At 51.4% G+C, this 18,900-nt stretch overlaps 1 protein-coding gene across 1 annotated transcript in view; it reads right to left on the reverse strand.

Annotated features, from left to right (window-relative positions):
* Positions 1-16,838, reverse strand: part of ANKRD33B (ankyrin repeat domain 33B) — a 35,551-nt gene extending 18,713 nt beyond the window's left edge. Inside the window, exons 1-3 of the mRNA XM_029941287.1 lie at positions 16,766-16,838; positions 16,556-16,665; positions 15,155-15,284 (exon numbers count right to left, since the gene is read on the reverse strand). Of these exons, the coding sequence (XP_029797147.1) occupies positions 15,155-15,284; positions 16,556-16,665; positions 16,766-16,838 (313 nt within the window). The remainder of the gene's footprint in view (positions 1-15,154; positions 15,285-16,555; positions 16,666-16,765) is intronic.
* Between the last annotated feature and the right edge of the window lie 2,062 nt (positions 16,839-18,900).

An 18,900-nucleotide genomic window follows, 5' to 3' on the forward strand; every position in this document is an offset into this window, starting at 1 on the left:
GACACACAGCCAGGAGCTTTCCGATGACCCATGAAATCTGTCCTGCTGCCCACTGGCTTTCTCAGGATAGCAGAATAATCCCCCTTAAACACAGATGGCCTTGCTCAGTGAAATCAAGGCCGGACAAGATGCTTCTAAGCAGCCTTAGAAGACAGAGATGTCAACCTTTCTTCTGTTAATAGCAAGACAACAGGTCCAAAATGGAGTTGCTTATGCTAAGTCCCCAGTCACCAGTTTTTAATTACAGTTTTGGCTCTCCCAGAAATGGAATCTTAGAATGAACAGGGGAGGGCCAGAGAGAGAGGGAGAGATCCCAAGCAGGCTGTCAGGGCAGAGCCCGACGTGCGGCGCAATCCCACAAAGCATGAGATCATAACTCGAGCCTAAATCAAGAGTTGGAGTAATATAGATAGATAGACAGACAGCCTTCCTTACATAAGTAGAACATGCATCACACTGAAATCTAGTTTGAGCCCAGTCCAACCTTCTGGGATAAGACCGAGTTCCTGAAGTCCTCGGATGAAACCCTTTTAAAGTACAGGCTCTCCACTGAGACCCCTAAAGCAACACCCATGAGCCTTACCCTACCGAAGAGAAGGGCACTAGTGACCCAGGGGCTCGGTGAATTCTAGATGCATCAGCTTCAGTGGCATGATCAAACAGCATTGTAGACAGAGAACTTAGTGCTTAGAAGAGCCAACTATGAGGACACCCAAGTTCAAGTCCCAGCCTGCCACTTAAAAGTCTGGGTGACCCTGGGAAGGTGAGTCAACTTCATTGAGTCTCTGTTTCCACTTCTGGGAAATTGGAGATAATATCGACCTCACCATTGTGAAAATTACAGAAGACAGTGTGTGTCAAAAAGTGCCTTGCAGGGGCACCTGGGTGGCTCAGTCGGTTAAGCTTCTGACCTCAGCTCAGGTCATGATCCCCCAGTTCGTGGGCTCGAGCCCCTGTCGGGCTCTGTGCTGACAGCTCAGAGCCTGCAGCCTGCTTTGGATATTGTGTCTCCCTCCCTCTCTCACACTCTGTCTCTCAGAAATGAATAAACATTAAAAACAATTTTTCAAAAACAAGTGCCTTGGGGCGCCTTTGTGGCTCAGTCGGTTAAGTGTCCAGCTTCTGGCTTTGGCTCAGGTCATCTCACGGTCCGTGGGTTCGAGTCCTGCGTTGGGCTCTGTGCTGACAGCTAGCTCGGAGCCTGGAGCCTGCTTCAGATTCTGTGTCTCCCTCTCTCTCTGACCCTCCCCTGCTCATGCTGTCTCTCTCTGTCTCTCAAAAATAAATTAAAAACAAGTGCCTTGCAGGAACATTCCAAATAACTCACGCAGGTACCACACTCTGAAGGCAGGGGAGCACAACAGCCCACTCCTTACTGTGTGGCTGTGCAGGGTGCCTTCGTTCCAAGGAAGAGACAACGGTGAAGAGGGAGGGGACTGCGGAGAAATCTGTAAAATCCCATGGCAGTGGACCTCAGTGGTCTGAATGAAGTTCTTCGCCATCTTTAACAACTGTCACTGCATTTTTCTTTTAAACAGGACTTTGAATAAGATGTGAGGAGAATAGTACTTTCGTCCGTGGTCCTTCCCATCAAAACTTACAACCCTAGTCTAGTCATGAGCAAACATGAAGCGCACCCAAACTGAGCGATACTCTACAAACTCCCTGACCAGTATTCCTCTCCACTGTCAAGGTCATAAAAATAAAGAACGTGTAAGAAACCATCACAGCCAAGAGGAGCCTCACATGACAACTAGACGCAACATGGAACCCCACACGGGATCTGGAACAGAAGGACATCAGAGAAAAGCTGAGAACGTCGGAGTAAAGAATGGACGTGAACGAATTCACTGTGTCGAGTGTACCCCGCTAATGTAAGGTCCGACCACGGGGCACCGGGCGTGGGTACAAGAGGCTCTCTGTGCCATCTCTGTAGCTCTTCTGTGAGTCTAACTATTGTAACATCAAACGTGTGTTTTTAAAAAGGAGAACCTAGCATGGGGCCTCACGACAAGAGTACAAGGTCAGGACAATGCTTCTGGGTGGACGGGTGGGCAGCTTTTGGATCGTCTCCCTGCTGCACCCAAACCTTCCTGGGCGGGGAGGGGGGGGGGCGGGCAAGGAGCCCTGGGAGGGCAGGCGGGTGGCGAGGTGTGGCTGACTTTGAGGGCCCCTCAAGAACTGACTGGACAGGTCTTGATGACTGTTCAGCTGAGCCAGGAGCAGAAACTAAAGAGCTGAAGGTGCCTTCTGGTATCGCCCCGCCATCAGGTTTCTGGGTGCAACGTGGACGGCCAACAGCGTCATCGCTGAGAGAGTGCACGAGGGTGGAAACCCAGGACACGGCCGGCGCCCGGATCTCCCACCCAGCCCGCCTACGCTGCCTCCCAGCTGAGTATCTATCCCCTGGGCCCCATGTGGAAGATGTTTAACTTTCCCACTGCTTTTTCTCTTTTTTAAAATAGGGAACTTGATGAGTCCGCATGCCTTCCTTGCAGAGGCCCAGGCAATCTCTGTACCACTTTTGAGCATATGGCGGCCGAAGCGAACACAAACGCTCCCACTCTTAAATCACCGATGTCTCAGCCAACCCCACGCTCTGGAGACGACACCCCTTCTACCTCATAGAGGGAACAGAAACCACACGGAGGGAACCCCCTAAGCTTTCCCTCATCACCCCCACAAACTTCCCCACATCCACGAGCAACCCTCCTTAGGAACAGGAAGGGGCACTCTCCTATTTAAAGGTGCCAATCCCTCCCCCCCTTCCAGTAAAAACACTCTCTGCCCACTTCCGTGGGGTGTCTGTGCTCAGATGCCCTCCTCTCTCTTCACCCTCTCCCTCCTTGCAAATCCACTCTCATCGGATTGATTGCACGGACGGCCCAGAGTTTTCACTTTGTCCTTGGTCACATGACTTCACCTTTCTTCTGTCAAGAAGAACCTTGGCCAATAGGACATTTAAAGGCATGATGCAAGGGGCACCGGGCTTGCTCAGTCAGTTAAGCATCAGACTTCGGTTCAGGTCAAGATTTCACGGTTCACAAGTTCAAGCCCATCAGGCTCTGTGCTGACAGCTCGGAGCCTGGAGCCTGCTTCAGATTCTGTGTCTCCCCCTCTCTCTGCCCTCCCCAACTCATTCTCTCTCTCTCTCTCTCTCTCTCTCTCTCAAAAATAAATAAAACATTAAAAATTAATTAATTAATTAATTAAAGGCATAATGCAAGCAGAAGCTTGAAATGCACTTACTTGGTTAAACTCCTTCTCACACTTGTGCCTCAGCTATCTTTTTAAGAAAAACATGCCCAGGCCAGACTGATGGTCCCAGGAAGAAAATAAGAAATGCACGGAGCAGAGCTGCCACAGCTGCAGTACACCAGCACACTCTAGAACACGGTCCGGCTCACTCACACGCACGTGAACAAGAATAGGATTATCTAATCCCTAACCCATTCAATGATGCATGAACAATCAACATATCTTAAACTAGAGTTTGGGGTTGCTTATTATGCAGCAATAGCTAACTGGATACTTACATGAATGGGTCTCCCATCTTAAAAAATTTTTCATACATACATGTGACTGTCTTAGCCCATTCACGCTGCTGTGACAAACGCCCACAGACTGGGTGTCTCAAATAAGCAGTATTTACATCTCACAGTTCTGGAGTCTAGGAGTCAAAATCAAGATACCAGCAGGTCCGGTGTCTGGTAAGAACTGATTCCTGGTTCATAGTTGTGTCCCCACATGGCAGAAGGGGAGAGAGAACTTTCTGGAGTCTCTTTTCTAAAAGCACTAATGCTATTCATGATGGCTCCACCATCATGACCTAATCATCTCCCAAAAGCCCACCTCCTATTACCATCATCTTGGGGGTCAGGATTTAACACAAGTTTGGAAGAAGGAGAAACATCCCTTCCGTTGCAATGACCAATAATTATCCTGTGGACCTGTCTGCCCATCCCAGCCCCGACCCTCAGTCTTCCAGCTTCTCGGCTTGTGCGTCCCTTTTCCTGCCCTTTCTCTCCCTCCCTCAGGAAAAGAACCCACGAGGACGCTCCGCCCTGCTGGTCGGGGTGGACGAGACAGGTACCGCCGAAGGTTCGGCTCAACTTCCTGAGTCATCAACGCTCACGCTTGCTACTTACACTCCCCAAATCCTCCTGAATTGCCTTCCATCTGACCCAGTGACCATACTGTAGGGGAACCCAATGGCTCTCTGGCTATCGGTCAGTTTTCCTCTTGACATCGTCAGTGTTTACCCCTTGTCTTGTTCTGCCCTTTTGAAACACTCTGTCCATGGATATCCTGATAATCACCCTTCTGATTTCCCTCCCGTCTCTCCAACCACTGCTTCTCCATTTCCTTTATGAGCTTCTCTGTTCTCTCCTTCCTGAAATGCAGCTGTGCCTCAGATGCGTGACTAAGCCCTTCTCTTATCCATACATTCTTCCTTGGTGACCTACCCGTTCTCCTGGATCCAGAGATCACTCAACAACTCCCAGACTGCTTATCTGTAGCTCTCTCTTCCGGACTTTCTTATCTAAATATCTGTCCAATGGATATTTCATCTTGAGGGTCCCACAAACAAATCAAGCCCCAAATAGGTTTCTTCGAAACCTGCTCCGCTCTCCCACATTCCTTATTCAGTGCTGAACGTCACCAATCACTGAGGTGTCCAAGCCAGAAATCTGGGCTTTGTCTTCAGCCCCCCCTCACTTTTCCCCCATCCAAAGTATCATGCAATTCTGCCTACCCCATCTCTCAAATACACTGCAAGTCTATTTTGTTTCTCAATCCCCATAACTACTCCCTGATCTATACCATCACACGCCCAAGGGCTACATCCCCTCTCCTAACTGTCCTCCTTGGTTCCATTTCTGCCCTCCCATCAATTCTCCACACCACCAATATGATAACCCCAAGAAGAAATTCTTCTGATCAGGAAAACTACTACTTAAAACCCTTAATGGTTTCCACTTCTACTTCACAACTCTTTGAAAATCTAGCTCCTTTGGGGGCATGTTAAGCATCTGACTCTTGATTTCAGCTCAGGTTATGACCTCAGGGTTCTGTGAATTCGAGCCCTGCATCAGGCTCCGTGCTGACAGTGTAGAGCCTGCTTGGGATTCTCTCTCTCTCCCTCCCTCTCTCTCTCCTCCTCCCTGCTCACTCTCTCTTTCTCTCTCAAAATAAATAAACAAAAACTTTAAAAATAAATAAAATAAACACCTAGCTCCTTTTAACGTGGCCCCACTCCCTGAATGGTGGAAAATGCCACCCCAAAATATGCTACTTTGACATTAATTATTTTGAACTGAAGGCAGACACAAGGAATGCTCCCAGCCCTTTTCCATTTGCTTAAAAGTAGGACACAAATTTCCAAAAGAGTCCCTCCTTCCCTCTGTATCAGGAAGAGAAAAGTTAATCATTGGGGCAGCTGCTGATCCTATCAGCTGGGAGATGCTCCACAGAAATCTACATGACAAACTTTCTAGTCTTTATCTACTTCCCAGAGAGTGCCATCCCTGGAAGCCTTAAACTACTTTTTTTTGTCCTGTCATTTCTCCACATAGTTGTTCTTTGTTGCAGACCCCACAGAAGCTGGAGTTCTAAGTCACCTCTTTGAGTTACTCATTTTTCCCTGGGTACCACTGTGTGTACATGAAGTATACACATTTATAAACGTGTTTTTCTTCTGTTACCCAGCTACCTGACGATGGAAGCTCTTTGCCGGTCCTCCCAGCCTCAAGTAGGCACCATCATGATATTCCAGGTCCACATTCCGTGTGGCTGTGGATTCCCACCACCACTACATGACTGTGCTCAGACCTCCAAAACTTCCAACTGACAGCAAAATAAATACGTATCCGGTAAATGATGTGGCTCAGGATTACTGCCTCTCCCCTGGAAAAAATTCACTTATCAGAAAGGTGAATCATCAAGCTAGAGCCCACGTTGTGTAAGAACTACATGGACATGACAAGTATTAATGGCTGATAAGCTCAACGTTTTATTGAATACCAGTTTGGGGTTAAGAATCTTATTTGCTCCTTTATTCAAGGGAAGGAAATATACAATAAACCCGCGCTCCTCTGAAAATGGGAAAACGTTACAGAATTTGAGTTGATTCGACAAGTTTGACTCCAGGTACTTGAAATGTACTTTCCCACATTTCCAAACCAGGCCAGTAGAGGGAACCGTTGACTTTGGAAACCTTACATCCAACCACAGCTGCAAGAGCCAATAGGAGCTCCCCAAGTGCGGTGTGGGGAGGGAGATATTGAGAGGGGAGTGCGGGGAAGCATTGACAGGCTTCCTCTTGGTCCGCAGGTGGGCAGGTGTCCGACTGAACAGCCGAACAGCAGGGTGAACTGTCCCGGGGAGGGGCCCTGCCGCGCCAGACAGAAGGGCTCAGAGAACTGAGTTTACAGGAAAAGGCAGGGCAATGCTAGGAAAACCCAGAAACCTGCCAAGCTCTAATTTCTTCATCAAAATGCAAGAAACCAAGAAAAAGGAAACCACTTCAAAAAACTAAAAGGAAAAATCCGAATGAAGTCAGATTAAAATCATGATTGTACAAGGTGATAACAAAATAAACTGAAGAGGCATTTATTCCTGGCTTGGAGCGGAGTCATGCGTTCTCCACCAAAGGGGGCCCTCCCCAAATCCAGTTCATGAGCCAGGCCTTGCACGGGCAGCCTGGCACCGCACGCGCACACGCGCGCGCACACACACACACACACACACACACACACACACGGACCCATCCCCAGGCCTCACTCCCACTCTACCCCCGCAGCGAGCAGCATACAGAATGTCAGGCCAGCTCTCAGTGCATTTCCTTCAGAACTGCAATAATAAGCTCAAGGGAGAACAAGTTTCAAGAATGCCAGAGGTCACTTATGCCCCACCGACTTCACATCATCACCAGTTCAAAACGATGCCCGTTACTTCCTCACGTTGTCACACTCGTGTTAAACAGGAATGAGAAACGGAGAAAGGAAACGCCTTCCTCCATTCCTGAGACTTCCTCATTTCCCTGGTCGTCTTCCTTTATATTTTATTTTTGTTGGGGCAGGATAGAGGTTGAGGTTGCTGGCTAAATGCGAGTCAGGGCTTGTTTGAGGATTTATTTTCATACATTCTCTCCATTGTAAAGGCCTAACACAAATCCAGTGGGGTTTTTGTTCTGCATTAAGTATCTGAAGAGGTTAGACTTTTTAGAAAACCATTCAACAGGCAGATCAAGGTATCTGTGTCTTAATTAACACTCGTGAATGCTGAGTGAGTGCAGTAGAAAGCCAAGACACCCAGGGCTCGGTGCAGTTGTGATATCCAATAATATAAACATGCGGTTGCCTTCAAGTTTTCCTTACCCACACAGATCCTGCTGGGGCCAATGCTGACCAGACCAAGTCGTCTGAGGTCATTCTGTCACTCTGGCCAGTGCCTTGTTTTGGCACGGGGCACGGAACACAACCCTGGCGGGGAGACAGAAACAAAACCCTGCTGGCGGCATCTGGACATGTGTCCCTGCCCTAGGGAGCAGGACTCGGACAGCGACTTGCTCCTCCCTCCCGAAGCCTCCATCTGCTACAGGCTTGGCATCAAGAGGAAAAGGTCAACAGCTCTTCTGAGAAGCTGGCTCCCCCTCTGGGCCTCGGGGAGACGCTCAGTGAAGCAACCCCGTGACCGTGGCCTTCAGACTCCTGGTGTCTCAAGAGAAGGCAGCTTCTTCGTGTGGAGGCCGCTTCACCGGGTGCTCAGTAAACAGCACCCACAAATGTCCTCACAGCTCCTGGGCTGCAGCGAGAATCGGGGAAACACAAGTGCAAACCGCAATCCAGGGGTTGGCGAACACTGAAGACTGGTCTCTTCCAGGCTTGGCAAGAATGGCCTTGGGAACTTGCTGGAAAGTATAGATTGTTATGGTTTTTTTGGCTAAAGGCCTCTTGGCAGCAGCCCGGAAGTGCGTGTGTCCTTTGACCAAGCAATTGAGTCCTAAGAATCCACCAGTGCATTTATTTCCGTCCTTGCCTTTGGGCCCAGAGGCCAGCTTTGGGAAAGGGCACCTCCACTCTCCGCCCTGAGGTCTCTGGTGTGACTCAGTAAGGGTTGCGGCAGAGGGAGAAACAGGATATTCACCCCTGCCTCCCTCCCCACCCCACCCCACCCCACAGGCTGCCAGCTTAGGCTTCGGAGTCTCACAGGGAGGCACGGAGGGGCAACCCTCTGCCCTGGGCACTCTCTCAGGGTCCCGCCCCCAGCGTTGACCCCGCCTCTGCAGATCGTCCTGTACACTTCCTCCTTCAGCCATCTGACAGCACCTGTGGCTCAAAACACCCTCTTCAGAAACGCACCCCCAGGGACGCCTGGGGGGCTCCATCGATGAGCGTCTGACTTCCGCTCGGGTCATGATCTCACAGTTCCTGAGTTCAAGCCCCGCTTCGGGCTCTGTGATGACAGTGCAGAGAGCCTGTTTCAGATCCTCTGCCCCATTCCCCGTCCCTCCCCTGCTCATGCTTTCTCTCAGAATTAAATAAGCATTAAAAAATGTGTATATGTATATTTCATATATATATTTAAAAAGAAGAAGAAATGTGCCCAGGGGCGCCTGGGGGGCTCAGTCAGTTGAGTGACTTCAGCTCAAGTCATGATCTTGCGGCTTATGAGTTCGAGCCCCGAGTTGGGCTCTGTGCTGACAGCTCGGAGCCTGGAGCCTGCTTCGGATTCTGGGCGTCCCTCTCTCTCTGCCCCTAACCCACTCGCATTCTGTCTCTGTCTCTCTCAAAAATGGGTAAACATTTTTAAAAAATTAAAGAAAAAGAAATGCACCCCATACATAAACGACTTCACTACAGCACTGCCTGTAACAGGCTGATTTAGAAACTGCGTGCACTTCACTCAGGGTTTGGGAGGCTGGATCTTGTGTGCTTTGGCTCACGGGGGAGCCCTTGGACGTGAATTAATTGCTAAATAAATATTAGTTTTAAAAGAGGATCCGCTAGAGAATGCATGAGTCACAGATGACTGAACTGCCTCATAGCTCCTGGACACGGGGACACGTGTGAACACAGTCACACTCAGGAGGGTGCCGCGGAAAGACCAACGTGAATCCTGGGTCCACAGGGCGATGGGAAACGGTCTCCTGAATCTATAAAGCAAAAACAATGAAAGCCAACATGTCTACGGAATTATCCTCTGCATGTAAATAAAAAGCGCACGCACACGCGTGTGGGTGTGGAAGGGAGAGGGTGAGGTTTGGGAGTGTAGGTGGTTGGCCAATTTGCAAGACAGAGAATGTGAGAGAGTGGAATGCGACCTTTTTTAAAAAAACAATACTTGTGTGGTGATCTTCTACTGGAAGCACCTATCACTAGATATCTATTGGAATTAAGAAATCACCAAATAAATAAAACTGGTCATGCAGTTGGATTAAAATGGGACACGGCGTGTGCCAGCAGCAGCTTAGACAGCTGCTTTCCTAGAACAGCAGGGACAGACATGAGCAGCTTTCCTTTATGCTCACTTTAATGAGGCCTCTGTGTCCCTCTGACATCCCTGGGCTTGAAGGCCCACAGAGAGATGCCCCGGCCACTGCTCGCTGTGACAGCCTCCAAGACCTCGTGCTCTGGGGCATCTGGGGGGCTCAGCTAAGCATCTAGGGCATGATCTCGTAGTTTGCGGGTTCGAGCCCCACGGCAGGCTCTGTGCCGACAGCCCAGAGGCTGGAGCCTGCTGCAGATTCTGTGTCTCCCTCTCCCTGACCCGTGGGGTCCCCAGACCAGCAGCATGGGCGGTGGCAGCTGGAAACTTAGTGGGATGCCCACTCTCAGGCCCCTTCCTGGACTTTTTGAACCTGAAACTCAGGGGGCAGAGCTAGGCAATCCTTGATCTAACCAAAACTGCATCAAAACACAGATTACCCACCCGGGGCTGCTGGTGAGAACCCTGCGGTGCTCTAAGGTCACAGTGTTCACGGGGAGGGGAGAGGGGCAGCCCAGGGGGTCCAGTCACCACCCTCAGATACGGATCAGGGAATACTCACACCCTCCTTTGAGGCAATTAAGACAAACAAATGCTTTTTAATCAGATTTTTTAAGATGGCAAAAAAAAAAACCCTCCCTCTTCCGCTCTTGAAACAATTCAGTTGTAAGGCAGGCCTGGGGTGGGTGTCCCAGGGAGCAGAGCCCTCTGGAGGGAGGGGGCCCCTGGCAGAGAAGAGGGTGGGGCCCGAGTCTTTGGCCTTCCGCAGCTTGAGCAAATCAGTAAACAACCTAAGGACCACGGACACCAGTAGAAAGAGAAAACTTAAAAACAAGGACAGAGCGGCCCCTGGGTGGCTCAGCTGAGCATCCAACTCTTGATTTGGGCTCAGGTCAGGATCTCAGGAACCGTGAGATCGAGCCCCCGTGTCGGTCTCTGTGCTGTCAGGGAGGGGCGGCTTGAGATTCTTTCTCTCCCTCTCTCTCTGCCCCTCCCCTGCTCATTCTCTCTCCTTCTCTCTCAAATTAATAAACATTTTTTAAAAAACCAAGACAAGAAAATAGATTATAATGGTATACATATCTTTTAAGAAGATGGAAGAGAAGCCACACACACATCAAATTAACAACAGTTACCTCCAGACAGTAGGGAGCCCTTGGGGGTGAGGAGCTGAGCGATTTTCACCTTGAACTTCACTGGCTTTCTGTGTTGAACTGGAGCTGCCTATGTGGTTTTATTCCAAACACTGTGTTATATTTTATACGCAATGCAGTAGGACACCCGCGGTGCCAAGCAGAGGATCCCCGGGACGGCCACCCTCCCGGACCACCCAGTCCTGCTCCCGGCCGGACACTGCCCGCTCCCGGTCTGCCCTCCGTGCCCGCATCACCAGGTACATCCCAGCTGTGGTTAGATGTCCCTAGTGACGTCACCACCTGCGATCCGACCCAAGCTGGAGGAGGGGCCCCAGCAGGGACCACCAGCTCTCCTGAGGTCAGAGTGGGGGGCGTGAACACAGGAGTCCTGCCCCCTTCCCTGCTTCCCACGGTGACAAAGGAGGCGCGCTGCGGGAACCACAAAGGGACCGCTGGAGGCGGGGATGGATGCGAGATGCAGGGAGGAACCAGCCTTGTACCAAGTCAGGCAGCGGCCCAAATGAGAAGGGCGGGGCCCGAACCAAAGGTGGGCTGTGGGGGCGCACCGAGCCCGCCAATGCCATTCCCATCACCCGGGGAAGTCCCTGGTGGCCCCAGCGCAGAGCCACCCCGCAAGGGTGGGGACTCGCCCTCAGCTAACACAGGCCGCTGCCCCACCACGCACAGCTGGAAATGAAACCACAGGGACGAACCAGGGACGGGAAAACCTGCTGTGGGTGCACGTAGCCCCGAATTCCTCCGTCTACATCGTGGGCCACGGCCCGAGCCAGGGAGGCACGCGCAGTGGGCCCCTCTCTACCCATGAGAGGGCCTAGTCACCTGCGACTTCAAATACATCGATTCAGGAGAAGCACGGTCCCTGCATGAGGATGGGTGTCACAGAATGAACGCTCGTGTCCCTCCCCCAAATTCCTGTTAAAACCCCAAGCCCCAGTGTGACTATATGTGGAGGCAGGGCCTTTGTGAAAGTAATTAATGTTCAATGTGGTCACAAAAGTGGAGCCCTGATCTGACTGGACAGGTGTCCTTCTAAGAGGGGACACCGTGGGGCACTGGGGTGGCTCAGTCAGTTGAGTGTCTGACTCTTAATTTTGGCTCAGGTCGTGATCCAGGGTCGCGGGATGGAGCCCCACGTCAGGCTCTGTGCTGCACACAGAGCTGCTTGGGACTCTCTCTCTGCCTCTCTCCATGCCTGCTCTCTCTCTCTCTCAAAATAAGTTAATAAACCAACCAACCAACAAATTACTAAGAGGAGACACAGGAGACCTCTCTCTCTCTCTCTCTCTCTCTCTCTCTCTCTCTCAAAATAAGTTAATAAACCAACCAACCAACCAACAAATTACTAAGAGGAGACACAGGAGACCTCTCTCTCTCTCTCTCTCTCTCTCTCTCTCTCTCTCTCCGCTGAGTGAGGACACAGCCAGAAGGCACCCTGAGCAAGAAGCCAGGAAGAGAGTCCTGACCAGGAACCAAATCCCCGGACACCTTGATCTTGGACTCCCAGCTTCCAGAACCATGAGAAACATATTTCTGTTGCTTAATCCCCACCCCCAGTATGTGGGATTTTTGTTACAGAAGCCTCAACAGACTGACCCTTCATATGCTCAGGCAGAATAAAGTAAATGCAATCTGATGAATGGCATAAGAATAAATTAATCAAGTAATATGCAGAATTTGCCCAGAACTTAAGAGTAAAAGGATGGGGGGCGGTGAGAGAAAGCTGTGATGTCAGGACCAGGTGACTTATTCTCCACCTAAGAAGGATCTCGGGAAGAAAGAACAAAACAAGGCAGGGAGTGTTTCAAAGAGATTAACAGGAAAGGGTTTCCTACCGTAAAAATACACCCAATATATGTCAAAACAAGCACAGAGGGGAGCTGAGATGTATGATAGTTGGGGCGGGGGGCGTTTCCAATGCCAAGGATGAGGCGGAAGATATTTCCAAGTCTCAGCAATATTAGGGTATCAAGAAAGACATAAATGGAGGCTGGACTCGGACTAATTCCCGTGAACACTCAATGGAAAAAAAAAAAAAGGCAAAGCACAAGTTGTTGCTTGTATGTGAACACAAAATACAAACATTTTCTTTTTAATTTTTTTTTAAATTAATGTTTATTTTTGAGAGAGAAGAAAGAGAGAGAGTGCACACATGAGTAAGGGAGGGACAGAGAGAGAGGGAGACACAGGATCCAAAGCAGGCTCCAGGCTCTGAGCTGTCAGCACAGAGACTGACACGGGGCTCGAACCCACGAACCGTGAGATCATGACCTGAGCCGAAGTCAGATGCTTATCTGACTGAGCCACCCAGACGCCCCAATACAACATTTTGAAAAGGCAAGAATTCAGAAGGTGCCTCACGGGTATTAAACCACAACCAAAATCCTTAACACACACAGAGTTCTTGCAAATCAGTAAGAAAGGAACTCTCTTCCTACTGCACGTTCTCCTAGTGTTCACATCTAGTCTGTGCCCCTCTCTCCACCCACCCCTGGCGCCCCGATCTGTCCTGCAGTGGGCACCGGAGCTTGGAGCTCCAGACCATCCACCTGGCGTGGAGACCTCTTACTTAGATGTCCCACATCTCAAAGGCCTGCACACCAGATGGGGCCAATGCTTCTCCACCTGCTTTCCGTATGCCCCTTTGCCTTAGTCATCCCCATCCTGAAGCCAGAGGCCACCCCAGATGCCACCTCCCCTCCACCATCCACACCACACACTACTTTCTACCAGGCAGCGCCTGCTCCTCTGCCTCTGAAACCACGTCTGGACCCACAAGGAGGAGTCGGCCCTTGTCTGCACATACCCAGCCTTAGGGCACACAAACGGACTCCCTCACCTGGTGCCTAGACCCTTAATGATCTGGTCCCCATCTCCTCACGGAGCCACCTCCCATCTCTCCTAGTCATGCTCAACCGCACTGCCACGCAGGCTACCTGCAAAGCGCCAGGCTCCCTCCCGGCCCCATGCCTCTGGATGCCTCAGCGGCAACGGCCTCCCTCTGCGTCCCTGGGCACTCAGTTCAGGTCCCCCTCTTCCACAACCCCTGTCCTGAACCCCCAGGCCAGGGGAGGTGTTCTCCCCACACAGCACCCTGCGCACTCACCATCAGGGCTCCGTCAGATGCCTACCGAGCTGGGGAATTCCCTGAGGGCAGAGCTGCCCTTGACTTTGGCATCTCTGGTTCCAGCCCAGGAGGGGGGGGGCGCGGGGGCAATGAAAGAGGAGCCCCGGATCACCCAACGCCTCACGATACCCTCTTACCCTTTTGCGGTTCAGGACACTGTGGACCTGGGCTTTACAAAGCTGAGGGCAAAGTCTCGCACCCAGAAACCCAGTGAGGGGAATGTGTTTGCACAGCCTGGCCCCTACGTTTGGGGACTTCTCTGCCTGCCCGCCTCCACAGAAAAGCAGTGTGTGCAGGCTACCTCTCCTTACACTATGGGGAATGACACCGCCAGGTGCTGGCTTTCCCTGGACCAGTCACCCACGCTGGCTCTGACCCAGGCACTCGTGATGCAAACCATGGGACGGAGAGGTCACTCTATGGTGGTGGCAGCAGACGCTCCGTTTCCAGAACCAACATGCCGCGTGGTTTGAGGCATCGCTGCCAGCCTCCCGGGACTGCATCCCCCGCGTCTGATACTCAGCAGCTCCCAGGGACACGGGAGGTGTCCTACATTCCTTCCATGAGCTTCCCAGCTCAGCAGGAAGCCGCTTTTTTGCAGCTGACAGCCCAACTGAGGAGACAGATTACTCCTGGAAGCCACGAGTTTTCAAAGGGGTCAAGTGACAAACCCACTCGGTCACACAGTTACCAATGATTCGTGGTTCCAAAGGGAGGCACACGCTTTGCATTCGTCTGCAAAAATGCCCGAGACAATCCTAGAAGAGGCCAGCCCCAGGCACTTGGCAGTGTGGGCAGAAGTGCCATTTCTGGCAATGACCATCCTGGGCCCAAGGACCCTTGGTGGGATGCACACCCGTGGGGCTGTCTCCCTAACAGTTCTGCTTGTAGCACAGATTCGCTCTCCGCAGGGAGCCCCCGGCCTCTCTTCGCTCTACAGGCGAGTGTCAGGTGACCTTGTAAATACGCCTATTTGACACAGTAACTAGCACTCACTATGTGACACGGTAACTAGCACTCGTGGCTCTCTCAGTAACGAGTGCACCAGCATCTTCCGGCTCCCCATCTCCAAGCACTGGGGACCTGGGTGGGTCTCTGGTGCAGTGTCACGTTCAAAGACTTTGGGCAGCATCAGGGCGAGGTGTGCCCAACCCCGAGCTCTGCACAAGTAAAGTCGGCATCCTCCCGAACACCCAGTGAGGATGTGTACGGATACCGATCAGCGGTTTCTTGCACCTCTTAGTCGTAGAACAGATTTCTGAACAATCTCCATGTTTACGATACTCTGGTGAGCTGAGTTCAGGTGCAGGGCCCCCCTCCACCCCCACCGCCGGGTGGCGGCCCCCAGCCTCGGCTCCGGGAGGAAGGAAAGGCTGGGTCTTACCTGCCTGCGCGGCTGTGATCAGGGCCGTGTTCCCCTCGCTGTCCTGCCAGTTGACGTCAACGTGGGGGCACTCTGCTAAGACCACAACAGTGTCCACAAAGCCGTGGTAGCAGGCAACAATAAGGCCGGTCTAGAAGTGAAGAGGGAAGCGGGTCAGAGGGGCAGAGCCCGTGAGTCACCCCTGCAGACCCCCTCGTGCATGCACCGTCCCCCCGGAGGTAGGGGGCAGGCTGGGCGAGCCGTGGTGGGAATAGAGAACCCCGAGTCCCGGTTCTGGGCGGCAGTTTAGAACAAGCCAGCTGTTTTCTCGTTCTGCAGTGTTTACTGAGGGCTGACCAGGAGGGAGGCACAGCGCCCGGGAAACACCCCGGCCCTTTGTGGCTTGCCTTCTACTGGGAGGGAAAACAGCAAACCCTGGACCTAACATGCGCAATGACGGAGTGTGTGAGAAGGTAGTGGAGGGTAAGAGAGGCTGTGAGTGCAGAGGGGATGTGGCTCAGTGGCAGGTAGGATGCTCCAAGGTGGGGGGGGGGGGTGCTCCCTGGGAAGAAGTCATCGGACAAAGTTAGGAAGGAGGTGCGGGAAGGGGCCGTGGAAGGAACACCAGCTAGGAGGCTGGGGACCAGCGTGAACCAGGGGAGAAAGTCAAGGAAGCATCAGAACCCCAGAGGCCACAGCGCAAATGCCAAGACCAAGTACCAGCCTGCAGTCCGGCTCCTGGGTGCAAACACACTGGGACACCAGAGTAAAGACAGGGAGACCCGCGGGGGGGCTGCATAATAAAAATTAAATTATTTGGGTTTTGTCCCCAGTTCCTGGTGCACGGTGCCTAAAACCCTTAGAAATGACTGTTTCTTATAGGTGAATGAGATGACTCCTGTCAGGGGCCAGGTGCTGGTAGCTCCCACACGGGGGCCAGTCTCTAGAAAGGTCAACCACCATGCAAGCTGGAGGTCAGATCTCGCCGCTGCTCTGCACCACCCACCCCTACCTCCGGGGAGGGGAGCAGGGCTGCACGCTAAGTGTGATCACCAGTAATCAGCGACTGCATGGCTAGAGCAAATCATGCCTACTTAATGAAAGCCGCATGAAAACTCCTGAACGATGGGGGTGGGGAGCTTCTGGGTGGGTGGCACACCGGGAAAGGGCATGCAGTTTCTACACCCTTGCCCACGCCCCGCCCTGAGCACCTCTTCCATTTGGCCCTTTCTGGCCTTTACCCCTTATGATAAAGTAGGGATAGTAAGGGAATTGCCTTCCTGAGTTCTGTGAGTTATTCCAGCAAATTATCGACCATGAAGGGGGGACCCCGAAATTTTATAGCCAGTTGGTGAGAAGGTGACCCTTAGGTGAAGACTGGAATCTGAAAGTGGGGGCAGTCTTGTGGGGCTGCGCCCAAACCTGTGGGGTCTGGGCTAACTCTGGACAGTCCGTGTCGGAATTCATTAGGGTGCGGGAGACGCCGCTGGTGTCAGAGCAGTGGAGCACCGCGGTGGGAAAACAATACGTGTCTGGCGTCAGAAAGACAGACATCCCGGGGGACTCCCGGGGGTGTTGGGCCAGCGGTGACCGGCCATCCACGAGCCCGGGAGCCCGCCCCACCAGACCCACCCGCGCCGGCACCCTGCTCGCAGAAGTCCAGGCTCCAGGACTGGGAGAAGGAGTTCCGCTGGGGATAAGCCATGCGCTGTCCAGTATTTTGCTAGAGCAGCAGCTGAGCTGACTAAACACTTTGCAACAAAGGAAAATGACCCACGCGTCCTCACACAGAGATTCGGCGGCATGCAAAAATTCAACCAGGGCAAGACGGCGCGGTCCAGAGTGAATGGTCACACAAAGCCGAGCACGGCCAGCCGCACACACCGCCACACGCAGGTCACAGAGCTTCCGTTTAGACCCACTCCTCGGCGACCCACCTCTACTGTGGCCAGACGTTTAACAAGATTGTGATTTTTCAGGGAACGAGGGGGAGGCATGGGCAATCCCACCTGCTTATCCCAGTAAGGTCCTAGTTGCTGTCGCAAAAGAATACTGAATCACAAATGCGAGAATTTTGGTTTTAGAGACTACGTAGATTTCTTAAACACTGACGTCCGTTCTGCAGTCAGTCCAAGGATCTCTATGATGTTGTGACTAAACGAAAGGCTATTTAAGATGCCCCAGCTCCTACATTCTTGAACCTTGTAGATTCCATCTACAGAGTGAAATGTTTCACAAGAATTTCACTTCAAAGGGAAGTGAGCACGAGTGAGCCCAGGCGTACAAGCTGCTAAGGCTTTCCATTTCTCTGATAACTAGAGGTCACTGCCCCCAGCATCCGCATCTCCCACCCACCTGGTCCGCTCACTGCTGCATAAAGGGCCCAGCAAACTCGTGACTCCCCTTGGGAAGTACCAAGATCTCATCTTGAACTTCTTTGCATGGAGGTATTTCTCAAGTAGTCTACAATTTCCTGACTTGTAAGTAAGGCATGCTGGACACAACGTAACCTCTTCCTTTTTACATGCTTATACAGAAGCTCGTATTTATTACAGAGAAAAATCTGAAAACAGAGACGAAAGAAGTTCCCCAGACGTACACAATCTTACAAACACCCATGTGCATGCACGCACGCAAGCGTGTGCGCGCACACACACACACACACACACACACACACACACACACACACACATTTTTTCTATACCCAAATAGGATTATCTGCTATTATGTTTCAATGAGGGGTACAGGAGCAACATCTTTTCACATCAGTGGAGACACTTCATCAACACATCCGGCAGACACAGAACATTATATTTTAGTATATGGTACAGTAGTACCTAACGTATAATATCTATTATATATCTACTACAATATCTAGTTTCTAGTATCTAATAACTATTCATAGTTATTTAATGAATCCTCACTCTTAGATACTGAGATTGGTTCCTATTTCTCCTCATTATGAGTAAAACCTGCAGTGGAAATCCCCAGAACCACAGCTTCATGCATCTCACTCCTTTTGGTCTCAGGAGACATTCTTGGAAGAAGTCGTATTTCTGGATTGAAGGAAAGAGGTATCTTGAAAGCTTTCAACACATACTGAAAACCTGCCTTTCAAAAATATCCCAAAGGGCATTCACCTTTGCCAATCTGGCCACCCAATGTTACCGACGGACTCTGGGTTAAAAGGAGTAGTTTCCATTGGTGGATTATGAAGCAGTGAGTGCTCTCCGGTGAGTGCTCTCCGGTGCTCCTGAGTACCTGCCTCTTGGTTCAACTCTCTCTTTTGAGGTCGTGCTCACCTCCATTCCTTGCTACCACAACCCCCGGGAGGGGCCATTTTGGAGCCACAGCCCCTTCCAGCCACCTAACATAAGATTTCCCAAAATGTGCAGCCCGCTGCTGCTGATAATAGCCTTGGAAATCTTAGCCCAACCTTAGGTCAAAGATGAAGATGATCAGGGGGAAAAATAGACAACTAAATTTGAGGGCTCAGCATAAAATGGCATCCGACGCAGAAAGGATATATCTAGTCTCCCAACAGAGACTGACGTACATTACTATTAAAAACAACTATCTTTATCCCCGACCCCTTGGGAGTCTATCTGACATCTCTCGGTGCAAGAAAGACTACTGTTTAACTACGGTTTAAACTCTCTGCTCTAGCTGGGGCATCTTGGTGCCCCTCACAGGGATGCTGGAGGGACAATCTTTGCAACCTCAGAACACGGTTTCCCAAGACCAACTGCAACAAAAGTCTCGTCACA

Source organism: Suricata suricatta, chromosome 6, assembly GCF_006229205.1.
Source record: "Suricata suricatta isolate VVHF042 chromosome 6, meerkat_22Aug2017_6uvM2_HiC, whole genome shotgun sequence".
Lineage (NCBI taxonomy): Eukaryota > Metazoa > Chordata > Mammalia > Carnivora > Herpestidae > Suricata > Suricata suricatta.